At 44.2% G+C, this 21068-nt stretch overlaps 1 protein-coding gene across 1 annotated transcript; it reads right to left on the bottom strand.

Annotated features, from left to right (window-relative positions):
* Window positions 1–12304: 12304 nt before the first annotated feature.
* LOC127304463 (F-box protein At5g03100-like) lies at window positions 12305–14218 on the bottom strand. The gene is made up of 3 exons (XM_051335142.2): window positions 13213–14218; window positions 12977–13111; window positions 12305–12890 (listed from the first exon to the last, which is right to left on the bottom strand). The coding sequence occupies exons 1-3, from the start codon at window positions 14137–14139 to the stop codon at window positions 12531–12533; spliced, it is 1422 nt and encodes a 473-aa protein (XP_051191102.2). The 5' UTR covers window positions 14140–14218; the 3' UTR covers window positions 12305–12530.
* Between the last annotated feature and the right edge of the window lie 6850 nt (window positions 14219–21068).

Below are 21068 nucleotides of genomic sequence, written 5' to 3'. Positions count from 1 at the left end.
ACGAGTAGTAGTTTCACTTGATCACTTCCGTAGGTGTGAGTTTGTATCGGTCCCCTTGTATCGTAGAACGAATGAATGGTTCTTAAAACCAACGGTGTGTTAGCTTTGTAATGTATGATGTTTGGTATGAATGAAAAAGTGTTGTTGGTTTTTACCCCCTCAACACTACTCATGTTTTGAAACTTTTTGAACTTTAACCCAAACAAACCATAGAAATTTCCCTCTTATCTCATGATCGACCTCAATATTCAGATGGCCCCACCAACCCGCAGCACCAACCAGGATGCAATGATGCAGATGCTGCAGATGATGATGGCAGACCGAGAAGCCGAGAGAGCTGAACGCCAAGACAATATTGCTGCACTGCAGCAAATAACTCAGAACAATCAAGGCCACGGAAACCATGATCACCCAGGATCAAAACTCAAGAATTTCCAGAACACAAACCCTCCAATATTCAACAAGACTGAAGATCCCCTAGATGCTGATGACTGGCTCCAGACAATGGAGAACAACTTAGAAGTTGCGGGAGTAGAAGTCGCAGAAAAAGTACTGTTTGCCACCCACTACCTGTCAGGACCTGCCAGAGCCTGGTGGACAAGTGCCCGTGCAATGAATGCGGGACAAATGATGACTTGGGAAGACTTGAAACTCAAGTTCAGCAAGTACCATGTACCCCAAGGACTGATCAAGAAGATGAGAGACGAGTTCCAGGAACTCAAACAAGGAAGGATGTCGGTGGTGGAATACCGCGACAGGTTTCTTACTCTTTCAAGGTACGCCCCGGATGAAACCGACACCAACGAGAAGAGGAAGGAGAGATTTTTGAACGGACTGCATGACAAGATGCAAACTGTGTTAGTGAACATTCCGTTTGCTGACCTAGAAGCCCTGGTGGACTCAACCATCCAGATGGAAGGAAAACTGCATCAAGCCAATGAGAACCGCAAGCGCAGGATGATGAACCAGAATGGACCCAACAATGCCCAGAAATACCGCAACAATTCATCGGGAGGATTTGCCCCAAGACACAACAAGCCCCCTGCTCAGGCATACCGCCCAAACTACCCCACCAATAATGGAGGACACCCGAAGCCCGGAGGGCACAACAACAACAACAACAACAACAACAACAACAACAACAACAACAACAACAACAACAACAACAACAACAACCACAACAACAACAACAACAACAACAACAGCAGCAACCACAACAACAACAACCACCCCAATGGTAACAACAACCACCCCAATGGTAACAACAACAACCCCAATACTGCCCCAAGGACTGGAAGCAATGCTGTTCCCGTCAACCCCAAGGACAAGGCCACAATCACTTACTATGAATGTGGAATTGTGGGACACTGCTCCAATGAGTGCCCCAAAAGGTTAGCCAAGATTGCCGCCAACACCGCTGCACCTGCTCAGCAACAACGTCGTTTCTCCACCTGAAAGAAGTTTACCCCCAACAACCCCAACAACCGCAACGGCCGCCTCTTTCACATGAACGCCGAAGAAGCCCAGGAAGCACCAGATGTCGTGCTGGGTATGTTTTCTGTTAACTCCTCTGCCCAATCTCTCTTAGGAACCTAACTTTTCTTAAAATCTCGGGACGAGATTTGTTTAAGGGGGAAGGGTTTGTAACATCCCAAATTTTCAAACAAAGAAGAAAAAATAAATTTCCAGTTTTCAAATTTTGGAACCAACAAAAACTTTATATTAAATGAAGTACTATGCATAGTGCTCATGCTTGATCCTTGTGTTATTTCCATGATGATTTTTGGTATGCTTATCAAATGTTCCTAAAACCCTAAGCCTTACTTTTCTTTTCACCATCCAAGGTGAAACAAAAATATGCATAGAGGCATATGTGGCACATAGCCATAATGACAAATCTTGACCTATGCCCTCATACCTTACCCAAATGGTTTGAAACCTTTACCAAACTCAATCCAACATTAAATAAACACTAAACTATGCATAAGTGAAGCAAAGAAAAAGAAAATAAGAAAATAAGAAAAATGCAATTCATCACATACATGTACTTATGGCCATTTTGAAAAACCTTGACCTAGGCCAATTTGGCTTGTGCCATTGGTTGGAAAAAGTTACTAAACACTTAAGAACACTTTTTGAATCAAAGAAACTCAAATCAAATCAAATTTGAATTCAAATTATGCTCACATGAGATAATGGTCAAATCTGCCCTTTTTAACATGACACCTACTTTGAGCCTCTTTATTAAGAGATTTTTAAACTAAACAACCTCAACTCTTTGCACCTCATCCAAGACCACATCAAGGTGAACAACTTTGTTCAAAACCACCCCTGCCAATTCCTTCCCAATTTCAAATTATGATCAAGCAAAGTAGCAACAATGAAACAAAAACAAGATCATACACTTTTTGAAATCATGCAAATCACTTCAAAATTGCACACCACCACCACCATTATGCTTCAAATATTATATGAATCCACTCCACCAAAATTCACTGCAAAATTCAAAAATTACTTTCATGCGGCCATTTGGTCGAGCACCTTGTGTGCAATGTGCTGCCAACCCTAGACATGTTAATATCCAGTGGACCATTGACTAAACCATCAAGCTTATGTCTTCCCGAGTACCCCTATCTACCCCTTGCACGATGCCAAGCCTCAGAGACACTTTGCAGTACACGAATTCGTCACCATTGAGCCATGCCGTGGCATGACATGGACACACACATGGTTTCCCTCTCTCTGGTCAAATCCAACGTGCACCACCGTGTCAAACGCACCCCTCACACTCCCCTGCACACGCTAGACACATTGCTCGACGAATTGGTGCACCACACGCGCCGGCACGAGCGCGCCCAGTGACGCACGCGCACACCAGAGCGTGCACGGACAAGCACCAGAGCGCGCCAGGCCATGACGTCGCCCTGCTCACCTACGCCACCCCATGCCCTCTCCGCTCGCCACCAGCTCCGCCACATCACCCTCTCCACCGTAGACATGCCCACTGGCCCGCGGGAACCCTGTACACGACGACGCCATCCGCCGGTACCCGCGACAGAGACCACACTCGCTCGCTCGCGTCACCGCCTCTTTTTCCCCGCAATCAAGCGCTGCGTCACCGCCGTGACATCGCCAACGCGCCTGCGTCATCACCAGTCAATATACGCCCCTGTAGCGACGACGCCATGATCGCCACCTCCGCAGCACCACGGCCTCAATCTGCCGCTATAAAAGGAGCCCCTCCTCGCTCGATTTCTCCACACCAGCACCTTCCCCTCTCCTCTCTGACTCTCCTCATCCACTCGCCGCTCCACATTAGCCACCAGAGCCGCCCAATTGCTTCGTCGGAGCTCGTGAGCCGCCGTAGAAGCTCGCCGGAGTTTGACGCCACCCCCGGAGTTGCCGTTTGTTCCTGGAGCCTCGCCATCGTCCACAACGTCGTCGCAGCACCTCTCCAACGATCGCCGCGCCGCCGGTGAGCCGCCGAACCCCTGCTCGTGTCGCCAGTACCCTCACCTCTCGCCGGAGATGACGACGGCCGTGCGCCGTTCGATCCAAGTCTAATCCTATGGCTCAGAACAGAACTTACCGTTTCGCGTTTGATTAGTCACTGACGGGTGGAGCCCACCTTGTCAGGCATCCCACGCGTGCGAGACGCGTGGTGGGCTGGCTTTCGCGTTTTAAACCGTTTCGGCCCAGTTTCGTTTCCCGCGCTGGCCCAGAAATTCAAATTCGAATAATTCCATTTAATTAATTTGCTTACTGGTTCCATATTCAAACTTAAATAGGAATAAATCTACTTGGCCAAATTTAACAAATTTTATATATTTGGAAAGCTTAGAAAATTATCTAAACAACTACACTGGTCTCAACCCTAGATTCATTGTAGAAATAATGTGGTAAAAATAATAAGGTAGGGCCTTTTCAAACTTCAAACATTATTTAAACATCAATCAAAAATGCTTTTGAGTTGATTCCAACTCTCAAAAATCACACTTTATATTGTCTATCTGAATATGTGAAAATATGACATAGTTACTCCATATGATCATGGTCTAGATTAAATAATGGCCCTATGGCTAATTCTAGTCCATTTAATTTATCCAAAACTATTTATTAAATCATATGAGAGGTATTTCCTCATTTAAATCTTGTCTCAAGTAACTCAACATGAGGTAGTGACCATGGTCTATATCATCTCATATTGAATTATTTGGTGATATTAAATTATAATTATGTTAGTGTTAAATTGTATGAGGTGTGATAACTTATTTAAATCATTTTCCCAAATGATGATTATGAAGTGTTGACCTTGGTGAACATGGGTTCATATATTATTAATTGAGGATATTAAATCTTAACAATATTCAATCAGAGGAAATTATTTCTCAAAGAATTAAATAGAAATCCTAATCAATATTTGTAATGAGAGGAAATTATTTTTCTTAAGAAGAAAACAAAGTCAACCAACATGATAATAATGTTGTGATGCTAGAATAGCTTGTGTGAACCAATTGTGTGCTTAGTCTAGCTCTTAAGTATTGATTGGTGATTGTTATCCTCGTATTCGTTTATAGATGCTAGTACCGGAGACTACCAAGAAGAGGAGGTCTACTTCCAGGAAGAAGAAGACCACTTTGATCAATACACCACTGAAGGCAAGCTAATATTCTTGCAAGTTGCCCTAGTGCAAAGCTCTACAAGAGCAAGGCACCATTACATATTCATTTATGCTTAATGATCCTATCCCAAGTTTTTACCTTACAAGTTTTTGACTTTGGTTTATCAAAGTTTCCTTTTTGATTCATGATTCACTGAGTCTAGATATGGAGTAGTACAAGAGTATCAAATGTAGCCTAGAGCAATACAAGCTAGTTGGCACCCCTCATGACTAGTTGCTAGTGCTAAAACTAAAAGTGACTACTCTAGATGGGAACATGTGAAAACCAATGACTTTGAAAACCTTGGAATGATGAGTCATTCTATTGAAAGATTTTGAAGGTGAATGTGACTGGTGAATGACATGGTGAACTTTACAAAAACTGATGGTTGGGTTCGGATGCGATACCATTCCAATTTACAAGTACCCCCACAATACCTGATTATGGGTAGGGCTTAAGTGGAAGTTTATGTGTCTTAGTATGAGTTCCCTCTAAACAAGCGTCATAGGGGTTATGCCGAGGCTGCCTCCGTTGAAAGTGAAATTATGTGAAATGACGTGAAATGAGGTGAATGTCCAGCCCAAGCCCTGTGCAGTTCCCAGGCTGACGGTTTGTCTTCACTGGGAGGCCAAACTCATGGGGAGAGGTGCCTATACTAGGATATGTAAGTGAAAGGTTATGGTTGATGATCCGCATACTGAGTATGACTATTCAGGGCTATCCCTGACGGATGTAATCAAATGTTGTGGCACAAGTGTACAACCTCTGCAGAGTGTAAAACTATTCGAATAGCCGCATCCACGGTTATGGACGGTTGGAAAGGCCATACTGTTCCGTCATCAGACAATTTCAAAAATGTGACATGTGAAGGGTGACTTGTGACTTAAATTTGAACGGTGAATTTGAATTGATCACAACAAAGTTGTGGGAATGACACTAATGTTCCCACTTGAGTAAGTTAGGCAAATGAAGAGTCTTTTATTACTAAAGTGCTTATGAAATAAAACTGGCTTTATGCAAATAAACCTAGAGCTTAGCACCCCATTACCAAAGTTGATAGTACTTACATTAGTATTAGTTTGCGAGTACTTTAAAGTACTCATGGCTTTGTCCCTGGCTATTCAAATGGCCAGACTATGAAGAGGAGTACCAGAACCAGGAAGATGGACAGCAGGACGTCTATGATAACTAGGACTACTCCTGACGTCAATAATTGCCTGTGGAACAGATGGACCATGACCGCTACTTCGCTTCCGCTATGTGTTTTGTATTTGGATCTCTAGATCCACTATGTTGTAAGACTGGATCATGTGATCCTTTATTTGTAAGACGATTATGGTATGTAATGAATGATGTGTTGTGATATCAATCTATTATGTCTCGCAAAAACAATATTCTTGGGATTGCGATGTACGGCATAATAAGCATCTGGACTTAAAAATCCGGGTGTTGACAAGGAATGCCTGGTTCAGCCATTTCTAGCAAGTCACCACATTCCCGCAGAACTCGAGAACGCCGCTTTCCGGGAGAGCCACCGCGGGAGATGGCGCGAGCTCGCGCGGGACGCCGAAATCTCGGTGGGATGAATTCGGTCACCGCACTTGAAATTTCGCCACCGTATATTGGGGTGGCTCTCTCACCGCCAAATCCAAATCCCCTATTTCCAACCATTTCGAGCTCATCCACCCATCCCGATCTAGCGACATGGCCGGCTCTTCCTCACCCGCACGGTCGGCGAGGCTTGCGGCGGCGGCTACTAGCCGCGGATGGTCGTCTTCTTCCTTGCGTCGATGACTTCGGTTGTGGTAAGCTTCTGCAAACCCTAGCCTTAGATCTAGATCTTTTAGGTACACAGGGAGCCTGAACGAATCCATTGTAGGACATTCCTTCATTGCCGATCGAGGAGGTTGTGGAGGTTGTACAGGTTGCATCTGACTCTACCACTGGGACGTTGGTGCTGCCTGCATCTTCGTCAGGGTCCCCTGCTTCCCCGACATCAGTGTTGCGTGTGGCTCCTCTGACTATAAGCCGCTCTTACTTTTCTCGCTCTTCATTGATGTGGTGGTGCTTAAGGATGTGGATGTGGTAGTGGTAGTTCATTGATTTGGTACTGCTTAAGGATCTGGATGTGGTACTGGTAGATCATTGATGTGGTAGTGCTTAAGGATGTGGATGTGATAGTGGTAGTTCATTGATCTGCTAGTGTTTATCATGTAGGCGATCATACCATTGGGCTCCACTGATCTTTCTGCTCCTACTATCAATGTTGTGTAATGTCTGATTTCAAGCAAACCAGCCATGGTTTGGAACTTGAGCTTTCAGAGTTTGTTCTCAACCGGTTGGTTCAGCTCATCTGTAGCGACGTCTATTTCAACATGGAATTTAAAGGGCTGCATATGAAGAATGTAGCTGCTGATGTTCTTGCATTCGTTGGCATACATGTGACCACCCTCTAGCTCTACAACCACATCAAAAACTGGAGGACCAAGTAGAGTGTCATACTGAAGATGAAAACCGATCGCATTCTGGACTGGAGCAAAGATGGTTGCTGCTTCTATGTTGCTGATGAAGATACGGCGGATGAGTACATTCAGGTAGTAAGCTTCATTTTAGTTTCTTTGTAGATTTGTATGTGAATGTCGTCCGCACTAACAGTTGTTCCTTGTGGATTGCAGCGCTACCCGAGGCATACTCTGTACGTCGGGACCCCCGATCACGAATTATGCTCAGATGAAGACGATCTTCACGCCTCGGTTTGTCTGCAGGCCGCAGCTGTTTCAACCTAACTTGCTGGTCAGGGATATCGACTTCATTGCAGACAACGAAGAAGAGTATGTCAAGTACAGCTGCAGCCACCGGAGAGGAGGAGCTGGCTTAGGACCTAGCTTCGCAAGCAGTTTCCTACTTAGTGCTTCTGCGGTCTTTCTCCTCCCACCGCTCTCACCCCCTCCTGCTCTCCTCGCTCTCTTAGTTCAAGGGCCGGCTGGCCCCTCCCCTCTCCTCTCCGGCGGCGGCCGGCGACGAGTAGGGCGAGGGTCCCCTCCCCCTGTATAGCAGTAGTCTAGTTTTAGGTCTGGCTTGATGCCTGTAGTCTCCCAGGTGGAGGTTTGGAGCTGTGCACTAGATTTTGGCCAGATCTGGTGCGGGTTTGGACTCCTCTCCCTCGTTTCGATGCTCTGGTGGCCGGAGATAGGAACGACGGGGACGAGCATAGTTGTCTCCTTCAATAAGGCCATGGTACGTGAGTCTCCAGATCTTGCTGGTTTTGTTTGTTCCGGCCGTTGTGGTGGCGGGTGGACGAGCGGACTTGACGACGCTGGGGCCTCAAGGGAAGTTTTGGTGGCTGCTTTGTGGAGTTTATGCACGGCAGCAAGGATCTGCTGCTGTGATCTTGGGCCGGTGAGGTGGCCGCTCCACATCCTTGCTGGGAGAGATTTCTCGATGACATGGATGTCGTCGACTTTGATGGCCGAAAGGCGGCTGCTCCCTCCCTGTTCGCCAGCTTCAAGTGTGCATGGTCTGATTTATCTCTGCTGGCTAAAGGTGTGCTCAAACCTCCAGGTCTTAGTGCCAATATGGAGGCCCTTCAGCTTCGATGCAGTGTACTCCCGCTGCCGTATCCCAAGTGGTTGTGTCCCCGGTGGTACTGCGGTTGACTGTGATCGGAAGCGTCGACGAAAGATCGGTGGAGAAGGAGCCAGGATAAGATCTGGACTGGATTGCTTTTTCCATGCTTGTTCTAGGGTCTCCGGTGTAAAAATTAAGGGCCAAGGTGTAATGTTCTTTATTTTAGAGGTCCTCTATGTAAATTGTACTCCACCACTGATGAATTGAATGCAGCTATCGGGGTCATTCGAGACCCCTATTCCCGTTCAAAAAAAAAAAAAAAACTTAGTGCTTCTGCATCCTTGGTCACGATCTGCTGATTTTGGGAGGTGGTCTCGTATCCCTCCATTAGCTAGGACATGCTTGAACCTGATCCCCGGTCTGTAATGATAAACTTGTTGGAGGTGGTATATACTAACCCCTCGTGTGATCAACCTGTGATGCATCACGAAGTATAGTTGTTTCACTCGTGATGCATCACCCACTAAGTAGTTGTTGTGTATTACCAGCACTTTTTTGTGATGAACTGAATCTGGTGTGTGTTGTTATTCAATTAGCAGTACTGGGTAACCTCACCACTCTAAGGGAAGAGGTTACCACAACACGCTCCTATCTGCAACCAAACAGGGTGTGGGATGCATAATCAGGGAAGAAAGTAGTTTGTGCAGGCACCTAAACAATGAGGCATGGCTTCCCTCTCCGGCGCAGAAAAGGCCGCCCAGGCTACCAAAGAACCGTGTTTCATGGCCCAAGGCCCGTTCGTGACGCGCAGGGAAGCCCATCTCGTTGGTGTAGTGAGCCAGGAAATCCATGCAGGCTACCAAGCGCGCCCTTAATTTTAAGTGTGTGGTAGAGGGAGAACTTGGTTGGAAAAAAAACAGGGTAACATAAACACAAAGCGGAGATAGAAGTTCGAATTTTCAGTTATGATGCTCAACCTGACAAGGCAGCCAATGCAAAGATTAGCATTGTGTTCGTAAAAATTTAAGATTAGCACAGAATGTCAGATACAGAAGTCTTGCCTCTAAAATGGCGCTGCTGTTAAAGTATCCCGTCAGTCCATCACTACTGAATGAGGTGGGCTGATAGGCAAGAAATGCTTCAACGCTGGCCAAACCCAGCTTGAACATCAACATCCAAATGGGTCACTTAAATCCAAATCACAAACATGCTTTATGTCCCAAACATTACGGACACATTTACCAAAAATATACTTGTCCATTTGAATATGAATATATGTTTCTAACTTGTTTATACTGCATTGTAACGTCAGAGAAATTTATCAACAATTTTCATCAGCAAAATGATGTACTAGTGTATATACTTTACATGAACTCTAATATTTTTGTTTAAAGTAACATGTTTCCAAAGAAATGGATCATCAAAGCATATCACACTACCCTGTTGATGTCCTAAAGAAGTGTTTTCAAAGAAGTGGGGTCGTGGTGGTGGTGGGGGGGGGGGGGGGGTACTATTTTCTTGAGCTTGTGATACATTTGAAACTTCTAAATCCAAGTTCAAAATTTCCATCACTGGAATCTAAATCAGCACTCAACAGAACTCTTGAACAAATCCACAATCCGGAAGAAAGAACATCAGTGCTACAAGAAGTATCTGGCAATGACTTCTTGGTCAGATGAGTGATGTTTCTTGATGCAGATTCCTTGCTAACATCGGTGACCGCCAGCAGCCACCACTGGGTAATGATAAAAAAGGGAAATCACCCCTATTGTCCATCTTCATTGGAAAGAGAAATTCAGGGTAACCATCTGAAACAATCATGCAATTGGGAAAGCAATAAATAGATGATTGATAGACTGATGTATAGAGAAGATCAAGAGAAATAATTTGTCTCCTAAAGGCTTTGCTAGTGTTTTTTCTTGTTTAGGCTAAACCTAACATATTATCGACATTTGTCACTGCTCCATCTATTTACTGGTGTGCTATTATCCAATATGGAGAACTTGATGGCTGAAGGTATATTCTGTAGCCGAAGATCATCCAAAAAATTGCAAGGTGCAAAATAGAACATAATTTTAAGTGTATGTAAACATTGATGGCAATTAGTTTTACAATACAAGAAAATTAAAGTTGCGTGAAAAATAGAGCCAAATGAACAATTGAGAGACAATGAGGCTGTGTTAGAATTTTCAGTTATGATGCTCAACATAGAGCAGTCAGTGCTAAGATAAGCAACTAAATTTCAAAAAATACAAATTTACATTGGGAAACACCTCTGTCCTTAAATTACATCATGCTAGTACTCATGGACAACTATCATCTTCATCTATAGTTACATTGTTTATTAGACCTAACTTTTCAAAAAACTGTACATGCCTACATTGAATTTGTGATAGAGGATTTCCCCCTCTTTTTTTCTGCCGAGAACAATCTTAGGAAATTGGTTTATATCATAGAGGTACCTGATTTTTAAGTTCTTTGTTTGATTATATTTCATAGGCATCCAAAAAATTAAAATGCAGACCCATATACTGAGTCAGTTTGGAAAACACACAAATGACATTGGTAAATAATTCTTCAGAAATGTCTAATAAACGGAGATGTTCTGCATTTCAAACAGCTTGGAGACACCTGTATTGGCTTTTTTCTAATGGTGGTGTTCAAAATCTTCAGAAATGTCAGTAGAGTTGAGCATAAAGGAAACATCGAAGCTATGCGTCGGATATACTAGTATACAGTTCAAAATCTTCAGGAGTGTAGTTTTGAGCCACCATTCGCACGGTTTAACAAAAAATCAGAAAATAATTCAGTGAAAGCTGGCGAAAGCAAACAATGGTTCAGAGAACAAAACCAGTACTGGAGCTCACATAGCAGTTAGCTAATTTAGCATTGCCATGGAAACATTTGGTGGATCTGAAGAAAAGCATCATAGGAAACTTTAACAATGAAGGTCAGAGAATAGACCGAAGCCAAGAACATGTATAGTTTTACTTCTATAAACAATTACCCAAGTAATACTTATACTTGTTTGTTGTAATGTTTCCAACTGTGCATGCTGTGCAAAGTTCATACAAGTCAAAGACATGTAAATTTACTATTCTAAAATGAAGAAAAACTCTACTAACAATTTCTCGTACATATAAAATATTAGTTAAATAATCAAATATACCTTCACATACTAAAATTGGAAAAACCTGTTGTTTATTGTCTCTCTCTCCCCCTCTCTCTGTTGGTGTTCCATCATAGGAACATGCAAGAATCAAGACCCATAATTTGCCTACTAAATTCTTTGCTACTGTTTTTTGTTTTTCTTTTTTTCAAAATGGGGCATACCCCAGCCTCTGCATCAAAGCGATGCATATGGAATCTCATAGATACCGAACATTTTAAGAATTTAATCAACATATAAGAGTCATAGCATTATCCAATCTGTTCGACATGATGGCTAGACGCACATCATCATGTAGCCAAATGGTATAAGAAAAACAGCAACATGAGATACCTACAGAGTTTAAACATTCATTAATTGTACGACCATGGATATACTCTTGGTCGAAGTTGGCTGTTATATTTTACTATATTCAATTCTATACTGAACCTGAAAGGCAATCAATGAAAAAATAAGCAATCAAATTAAGGCATACAATTTGGCTGGAAGCATATCACAATTTTGATATTCGGTTGAAGTCAAACTGAGCAAGTTCAGCAGTTCTCAATATTTCATTGAGATTGTGCAGGTCTGCGAATTTCACAAATTGTAGCTTTGTCATACAGCATATCACGAACTAATATAACAATTCTAGCATAATTCAACATTAAGAAAACACTCTAAAACATAGAGATTGGCAGGAAGAGACACTAGAGAGTTTAAACATGCATAAGCATTGGCAGTGCCAATTAATTGTACGACTATGGATATACTCTTGGACAAAGTTGGCTGCTAGTATATGTTACTACTACATTCAATTTTATACTTAACCTGAGAAGGCAGTCAATACAAAAAATCAGCAATCCAATTAAGGCAAACAATTTGGCTGGAAGCACATCAAAATTTTGATATTCGGTTGGAAGTCAAACTGACCATGTTCAGCAGTACTGAATATTTCATTGAGATTGCACAGGGCTGTGAATTTCCCAAATTCTAGCTTTGCCATACAGCATATCACAAACTAATATCCACTCAAGCAAAATACAACATTAAGAAATATTGTTCATGAGAATAATTCAAGGCTTGACAAAGAACTCAAAAACATAGGAGATTGGCAGGAATAGCTCCAAGCAGGACTGAAAGAAGCTGCCTCCTCAACATATGAATGGATCCCACGAATCCAGATCATGAGCATCCTTCATGTTCATTACGTTGTCAACACGGATATCACTTTTCGGTGTAAACTGAAACTGAGCACCTGTTGAAGCTTTGTTCTCTAGTTGAAGCTTTCTACGCTGTAGCTCTAGGAACTTCTCATTGTAACGCTTGTCTGGAACCACTAGTGTCATCAACTCGAGCACTTTCGCGTTCAGTACAAAGAATGTGACAAAGTTAACTTCTGACTTTTTGCCTCGATAAGAATCCAACACTATTGTCTTCAAACGGATGTCAAGAGATGTGATCAGATTCTGGTGCTTGGTACGCCAAAAATTGCTTAGCCGTAAATAATTTGACTGAAAAGAACATAAAAAAATCCAACTCTTCATAACATCAGTAGATGAAAATTAATAGCAGCTGAAAATCAATTGGGAATTCTTACCGCAACGTAGAGCTTCTCCAAGCATGGAAAGTATGCCAGGAGCTGAATAATCGTATCCAAACTAAGTTCACAGAAATGAACAGCTAAAATCTTGATTGTGCACCTTGCCATTGTTAGCGTATTAACATGCGGTTCCTAGATTAAGCATGGGAGACAACATTAGGACATCAACAAGGGCAGATAGAAATGCAGCCGAGATAACTTGTGACGGAAAGCAGTAGGAAGGCAATAATTACCTGCATAACTGAGGAGCCAAGCACGAGTTTGGTAGAGGAGAAAGCCCAAGTAAAAAAGCAGCCGAAGGCCTCCAGTTTAGGCGCGGAGAGAACCGATACGTGCAGACCATATCCGAAGTGAAGCCCGAGCAACCTTTGAAGACAAGGAGCATTCTCGATGACGAGTTCTTTAATCTCGATGTCGTCGCTTCCAAAACGGTTACCAGCTTTGATGCTTATGGATCTCAGGGTAGAGGAGTTAATTTTGAGAGATCGGAGTCCGAAGCTGCCGTAGATGAGCAAGCACTCAAGAACAGGGCACCCAGAAATGAAGCTGTGCAGAGAGCAGTCCGAGAGGGTGACTTCTTGAAGCGTGAGGTGCTTAAGCAGAGGGAAGTGGAGTCCTCGAGTGATGTCATCGGAGAGTAGGGATTGTCCTAATGTGAAAGCAAGGAGGGTGGCGGAGAATCGGAAGGTGGAGGCTGGGATGCAAATGAATTCAAGCTCCTGGAGATTGTCAAGGCCGGGGGACCGGAGCCAGAGTTCCAACGTTGTTTCTGGGACGCCGAGGAAGTGGTGAGTAGGGACGCAGAAGCGGCGGACGGGGCCAGTGTGGGAAGAAAGGATCTGTGTGACGGTGAAATCGGGGAGGTGCCAGAGGTTGTCCGTTAATTCGCGGCAGTCCAGGTTGAGAGGGGCCGAGCGCCAGAGGTGGCGCCACCGGGGAGAGAGGATCTGCGTTCGGGCGCCGTCACCGGTGGGGAGGAGGGAGATGATCTCACCGAGGATTGTGTCGGGGAGGTCGCTGATGCGGTCGGCGCCACCGTCGTCCTGCTTCGCTGAAGGGTCCGAATCGTGCGCTTCCGCCGGCGACGGCACCCTTACGTGGACTCCGAGGGCCGCTGATTTCCTCCTCTTGGAACCAGGACCGCCCGCCTCCACCTCCATGGCAGGCGGCGCCGCCGGAGACACTCCCGGCCGCGCGGACGAAGTTGTCTACAGCAACTAGGCTTTCGTGGAGCAAGAGGAGTAGGTGTAGCCTGTAGGGGAAGATGCGGAGCAATCGCCAGAGCAGAGCATGGCCGTTCTAATATAAGAGAAGTCTAACAAATGGCCCAATTTCGTAAAATAACCGTCAATATACCGGATAGAGCTCTACCCGACAATCTAGCGGACCCCGTAAATCAGCCCCGTATCAATCTTTTCAGTTTGGCTACGGGACGGCTCTTCGCTCCCTATTTGTGCGGGATGGGAAGGGGAATAGAGGGCCAAACCACCATTCTCCTCTTCACTGCGCGCGAAGGGTTTCAGCGAAACCCAACCGCCGCCACCGCCGCCCGATCTCCTCCGCCCCGCCCATCCCGGCAACGACGCGGCCGGATCTCGCTGCCATGAATACCTCGCAAGCCCCGCCGACCACCGGCGGTGCACCACCTTCGCCCGCGGTAGTTGATGTCCCCGTCGGAGGTCCGCCAAGCGGCGGCGGCGTATCGGCCATGATCTCCGCCACCATCCCGTTGAGGAGGAAGAGGATCCCGAAGCACTTCTTTGAAGCCCCTGCGGTGGCCGCAGCTCCGCCGGCTGTGACTGCTGGAGCTGCCAAGAAGGGGAGCAGGATGAAGACGAAGGCGGCCGGGCCGAGGGATGCCCCGCCGAGCAAGGTGAAGACAAAGTCAGCCAGCCGCATCGGCCTCGCGCCTACACCGCCCTCCAAGGCCACGGCCCCTCCTCCCTCCGCACCGCCGCCACCCTCCATGGACATCGACAAGGTGTTCGATGTGTTGGAGATATGCCCAAGAGGCAATAATAAAAGTGGTTATTATATATCTTTATGTTTATGATGAATGTTTATATACCATGCTATAATTGTATTAACCGAAACATTGATACATGTGTGTTATGTAAACAAACAAATGAGTCCCTAGTAAGCATCTTAACTAGCTTGTTGATTAATAGATGATTAGTTTCATAATCATAAACATTGGATGTTATTAATGACAAGGTTATATCATTATATGAATGATGTAATGGACACTCCCAATTAAGCGTAGCATAAGATCACGTCATTAAGTTATTTGCTATAAGCTTTCGATACATAGTTACCTAGTCCTTATGACCATGAGATCATATAAATCACTTATACCGGAAAGGTACTTTGATTACATCAAACGCCACTGCGTAAATGGGTGGTTATAAAGGTGGGATTAAGTATCCGGAAAGTATGAGTTGAGGCATATGGATCAACAGTGGGATTTGTCCATCCCGATGACGGATAGATATACTCTGGGCCCTCTCGGTGGAATGTCGTCTAATGTCTTGCAAGCATATGAATAAGTTCATAAGAGACCACATACCACAGTACGAGTAAAGAGTACTTGTCAGGAGACGAGGTTGAACAAGGTATAGAGTGATACCGATGATCAAACCTCGGACAAGTAAAATATCGCGTGACAAAGGGAATTGGTATCGTATGTGAATGGTTCATTCGATCACTAAGTCATCGTTGAATATGTGGGAGCCATTATGGATCTCCAGATCCCGCTATTGGTTATTGGTCGGAGTGAGTACTCAACCATGTCCGCATAGTTCGGGAACCGTAGGGTGACACACTTAAAGTTGGATGTTGAAATGGTAGAACTTGAATATGGAATGGAGTTCGAATATTTGTTCGGAGTCCCGGATGAGATCCCGGACATCACGAGGAGTTCCGAAATGGTCGAGAATAAGATTCATATATAGGAAGTCATTTTATAAGATTTAAAATGATCCGGAAGGTTCTATGGAAGGTTCTAGAAAAGTCCGGAAGAAACCACTAAGGAAGGCGGAGTCCCGGAGGGACTCCACCTCCCATGGCCGGCCAACCCTAAGAGGGAGGAGTCCCAAGTGGACTCCCCTATGGGGGCCGGCCACCCCCCCACATGGAAGGGGGGAATCCCACCCCAAGTGGGATTCCCACCTTGGGTAGGTTTCCCTATCACATGGAAGGTTTTGGGTTCGGGTCTTATTCGGAGACTTGTAGTCCAACACTTGGGGCTTCCACCTATATAATGAGGGGCCAAGGGGAGGGGGCCGGCCACCCAAAGACCACAAGGTGGCCGCACCCCATAGTGGCCGGCGCCCCCCTCTCCCAAACCCTAGCGGCCCTCTCTCCTCCACCACATCCCGCACGCTTAGCGAAGCTCCGCCGGATTTCTCCACCACCACCGACACCACGCCGTCGTGCTGTCGAATTCAAGAGGAACTACTACTTCCGCTACCCGCTGGAACGGGGAGGTGGACGTCGTCTTCATCAACAACCGAACGTGTGACCGAGTACGGAGGTGCTGCCCGTTCGTGGCGCCGTGATCAAGATCTTCTACGCGCTTTTGCAAGCGGCAAGTGAACGTCTACCGCAGCAACAAGAGCCTCATCTTGTAGGCTTTGGAATCTCTTCAAGGGTGAGACTCGACAATCCCCTCGTTGCTACCGTCTTCTAGATTGCATCTTGGCTTGGATTTCGTGTTCGCGGTAGGAAATTTTTTGTTTTCTATGCTACGTTATCCTACAGTGGTATCAGAGCCGTGTCTATGCATAGATGGTTGCACGAGTAGAACACAGTGGTTTTGTGGGCGTTGATGCTTTTGTTGTCTTTAGTTTGAGTACTTTGCATCTTTGTGGCATAGTGGGATGAAGCGGCTCGGGCTAACTTTACATGACCGCGTTCATGAGATTTGCTCCACGCTCGACATGCAACTTGTATTGCATAAGTGGCTTTGCGGGTGTCTGTCTCTCCTACTATAGTGAAGATTCAATTTACTCTTCTATTGACAACACTAGTATCACCGTTGTGGTTCATGTTCGTAGGTAGATTGGATCTTACTCGAAAACCCTAAACCACGTAAAATATGCAAACCAAATTAGAGAACGTCTAACTTGTTTTTGCAGGGTTTGGTGATGTGATATGGCCATAATGTGATGATGACTATGTCTGAGATGATCATTATTGTATTGTGGCAACCGGTAGGAGCCTTATGGTTGTCTTTAAATTTCATGTTGAGTAGTATTTCAAAGTAGTTGTAATAGTTGCTACATGGAGGACAATCATGAAGACGGCGCCATTGACCTTGGTGCTTCGCCGACGATGATGGAGATCATGCCCGTTGATGATGGAGATCATGTCCGTGCTTTGGAGATGAAGATCAAAGGCGCAAAGACAAAAGGGCCATATCATATCACATATGAACTGCATGTGATGTTAATCCTTTTATGCATCTTATTTTGCTTAGATCGCGACGGTAGCATTATAAGATGATCCCTCTCACTAAAATATCAAGATAATAAAGTGTTCATCCTTAGTAGCACTGTTGCCAAGACTTGTCGTTTCGAAGCATCTCGTGATGATCGGGTGTGATAGAATCAACAAGTGCATACAACGGGTGCAAACCAGTTTTGCACATGCGGATACTAAGGTGGCCTTGACGAGCCTAGCATGTACAGACATGGTCTCGGAACACGTGATACCGAAAGGTAGAGCATGAATCATATGATTGATATGATGAACACTTTGAGTGTTCGCCATTGAAGTTACATCTTGTCTCGTGATGATCGGACTTTGTGTGGTGGATTTGGTTCGTGTGATCACTAAGACAATGCGAGGGATATTGTTTTGAGTGGGAGTTCACCTAGTTTTTAATTATGTTGAATTAAAATTTGAACTCAATTTGTCATAAACTTAGTCTAAACTATTGCAAATATGTTGTAGATATGGCGTCCCTAATCAATTTTAACCAGTTCCTAGAGAAAGAAAAGCTTAAGAGCAACGGTAGCAACTTCACCGACTGGTTCCGTCATGTGAGGATCTTCCTCAATGGCAGAAATCTGCAATATGTGCTTGATGCACCGCTAGGTGACCCTCCTGCAGAAACTGAAACCGATGAAGTAAAGAATGTTTACGCGACTCGGAAAACTCGGTACTCTCAAGTTCAGTGTGCCATCCTATGCAGTCTGGAAGCCGATCTTCAAAAACGTTTTGAGCACCACGATCCACATGAGTTAATCAATGAGTTGAAGACTATCTTTGAAACTCATGCGGCCGTGGAATGCTATGAAGCATCGAAACACTTCTTCAGCTGCATGATGGAAGAAGGCAGCTCCGTTAGTGAGCACATGCTCGCCATGACCGGGCATGCGAAGAAACTCAGTGACTTGGGAATAGTGATTCCTAACAGACTGGGGATTAATCGTGTCCTTCAATCACTGCCACCTAGTTACAAGAACTTTGTGATGAATTACAATATGCAGAACATGAACAAAGAGTTACCTGAACTCTTCGCCATGCTAAAATCTGCTGAGATTGAAATTAAGAAAGAGCACCAAGTGTTGATGGTCAACAAGACCACAAGCTTCAAGAAACAGGCAAGTCTAAAGGCAAGAACAAGAAGAGTGGCAAGAAAGCTGCCACGCCTCTGTGAAACCTAAGACTGGCCCTAAGCCCGATGCTTGAGTGTTATTACCGCAAGGAGAAGGGACACCGGAAGCGTAATTGCTCCAAGTATTTGGCGGATCTGAAGAGCGGCCTTGTCAAGAAGAAGAAAGAAGGTATATCTGATATACATGTTATAGATGTTTATCTTACTGGTTCTCGTACTAGTACCTGGGTATTTGATACTAGTTCGGTTGCTCATATTTGTAACTCGAAACAGGAACTAAAGAATAAACGAAGACTACTAAAGGATGAAGTGACCATGCGCGTTGGAAATGGATCCAAAGTCGATGTGATCGCTGTCGGCACACTTCCTCTACATCTACCTTCGGGATTAGTTTTAAGCCTCAATAATTGTTATTTTGTACCCGCGTTGAGCATGAACATTATATCTGGATCTTGTTTAATGCAAGACGGTTATTCATTCAAGTCTGAGAATAATGGTTGTTCTATTTTTATGAATAATATCTTTTATGGTCGAGCACCTGAAAAGAATGGCTTATTTCTGTTAGATCTCGATAGTAGTGATACACATATACATAACATTGATGCTAAGCGAATTAAATTGAATGATAATTCTACTTATATGTGGCACTGTCGTCTTGGTCATATTGGAGTGAAACGCATGAAGAAACTCCATACCGATGGATTACTTGAATCACTTGACTTTGAGTCACTTGATAGATGCGAAGCATGTCTAATGGGAAAAATGACTAAGACTCCATTCTCTGGTATTATGGAGCGAGCTACTGACTTATTGGAAATCATACATACCGATGTGTGCGGACCAATGAGTGTAGCATCGCGCGGTGGATATCGTTATGTTCTAACCTTCACAGATGATCTGAGTAGATATGGGTATATCTATTTCATGAAACATAAATCCGAAACTTTCGAGAAGTTTAAGGAATTCCAAAGTGAAGTAGAAAATCAACGTAACAAGAAGATTAAATTTCTACAACCTGATCGTGGAGGTGAATATCTGAGTTATGAGTTTGGCATGCATTTAAAGAAATGCCGAATACTTTCACAATTGACACCGCCGGGAACACCACAACGAAACGGTGTGTCCGAACGTCGTAATCGAACTCTCTTAGATATGGTTCGTTCTATGATGTCTCTTACTGATTTGCCGTTATCATTTTGGAGTTATGCATTAGAGACAGCCGCATTCACTTTAAATAGAGCACCATCAAAATCCGTTGAAACGACGCCGTATAAATTATGGTTTAATAAGAAACCTAAGCTGTCGTTCCTTAAAGTTTGGGGTTGCGAAGCCTATGTAAAAAAGTTACAACCGGACAAGCTAGAACCCAAAGCGGAGAAATGCGTCTTCATAGGATACCCTAAGGAAACTATAGGGTACACTTTCTATCACAGATCCGAAGGCAAGATCTTTGTTGCTAAGAACGGAACCTTTCTTGAGAAAGAATTTCTCACTAAAGAAGTGACTGGAAGAAAAGTAGAACTCGATGAGATTGAAGAATCTCTGCTCGTTGATCAGAGTAGCGCAGTACCGGAAGATGTTACTGTGCCGCCTACACCGGCAACAGAGGAAGCTAATGATAATGATCATGAAACTTCAAATGAGATAGCTACTGAACCTCGCAGATCGACAAGGGAACGTGCCACTCCAGATTGGTATGATCCTTGTCTAAATGTCATGATTGTGGACAACAATGATGAAGACCCTGCGACGTATGAAGAAGCGATGATGAGCCCAGATTCCAACAAATGGCAAGAAGCCATGAAATCCGAAATAGGATCCATGTATGATAACAAAGTATGAACTTTGGTAGACTTACCTGATAGCCGCAAGGCTGTCGAGAATAAATGGATCTTCAAGAGAAAAACAGATGCTGATGGTAATATTACTGTCTATAAAGCTCGACTTGTCGCAAAGGGTTTCCGACAAATTCAAGGTGTTGACTATGATGAGACTTTCTCACCTGTAGCGAAGCTAAAATCTGTAAGGATTTTGTTAGCAATAGCTGCATTTTTCGATTATGAGATTTGGCAGATGGATGTCAAAACGGCGTTCCTTAATGGAGACATTGAGGAAGAGTTGTATATGGTACAACCCAAAGGTTTTGTTGATCCTAAAAATGCTGACAAAGTATGCAAACTTCAGCGTTCAATTTATTTACTGAAGCAAGCATCAAGAAGTTGGAACCGACGCTTTGATAAGGTGATCAAAGACTTCGGGTTTATACAGTGTCATGGAGAGGCCTGTATTTACAATAAAGTGAGTGGGAGCTCAGTAGCATTCCTGATATTATATGTAGATGACATATTATTGATTGGGAATGATATAGAACTATTAAGCAGTGTAAAGGGTTATTTGAATAATAGTTTTTCAATGAAAGACCTTGGTGAAGCATCGTATATATTAGGCATCAAGATTTATAGAGATAGA

This window comes from Lolium perenne, chromosome 5 (assembly GCF_019359855.2).
Source record: "Lolium perenne isolate Kyuss_39 chromosome 5, Kyuss_2.0, whole genome shotgun sequence".
Lineage (NCBI taxonomy): Eukaryota > Viridiplantae > Streptophyta > Magnoliopsida > Poales > Poaceae > Lolium > Lolium perenne.
Note: the sequence above shows the minus strand (reverse complement) of the source record. Positions and strands in the feature narration are given on the sequence as shown.

Coding starts and splice junctions, on each gene's coding strand:
- LOC127304463 (XM_051335142.2), bottom strand. CDS start 14,139: ATGGAGGTGGAGGCGGGCGGTCCTGGTTCCAAGAGGAGGAAATCAGCG. Junction 13,112..13,212: donor TTGGCTCCTCAGTTATGCAG/GTAATTATTGCC, acceptor TGCTTAATCTAG/GAACCGCATGTTAATACGCT. Junction 12,891..12,976: donor TGGAGAAGCTCTACGTTGCG/GTAAGAATTCCC, acceptor TGTTCTTTTCAG/TCAAATTATTTACGGCTAAG.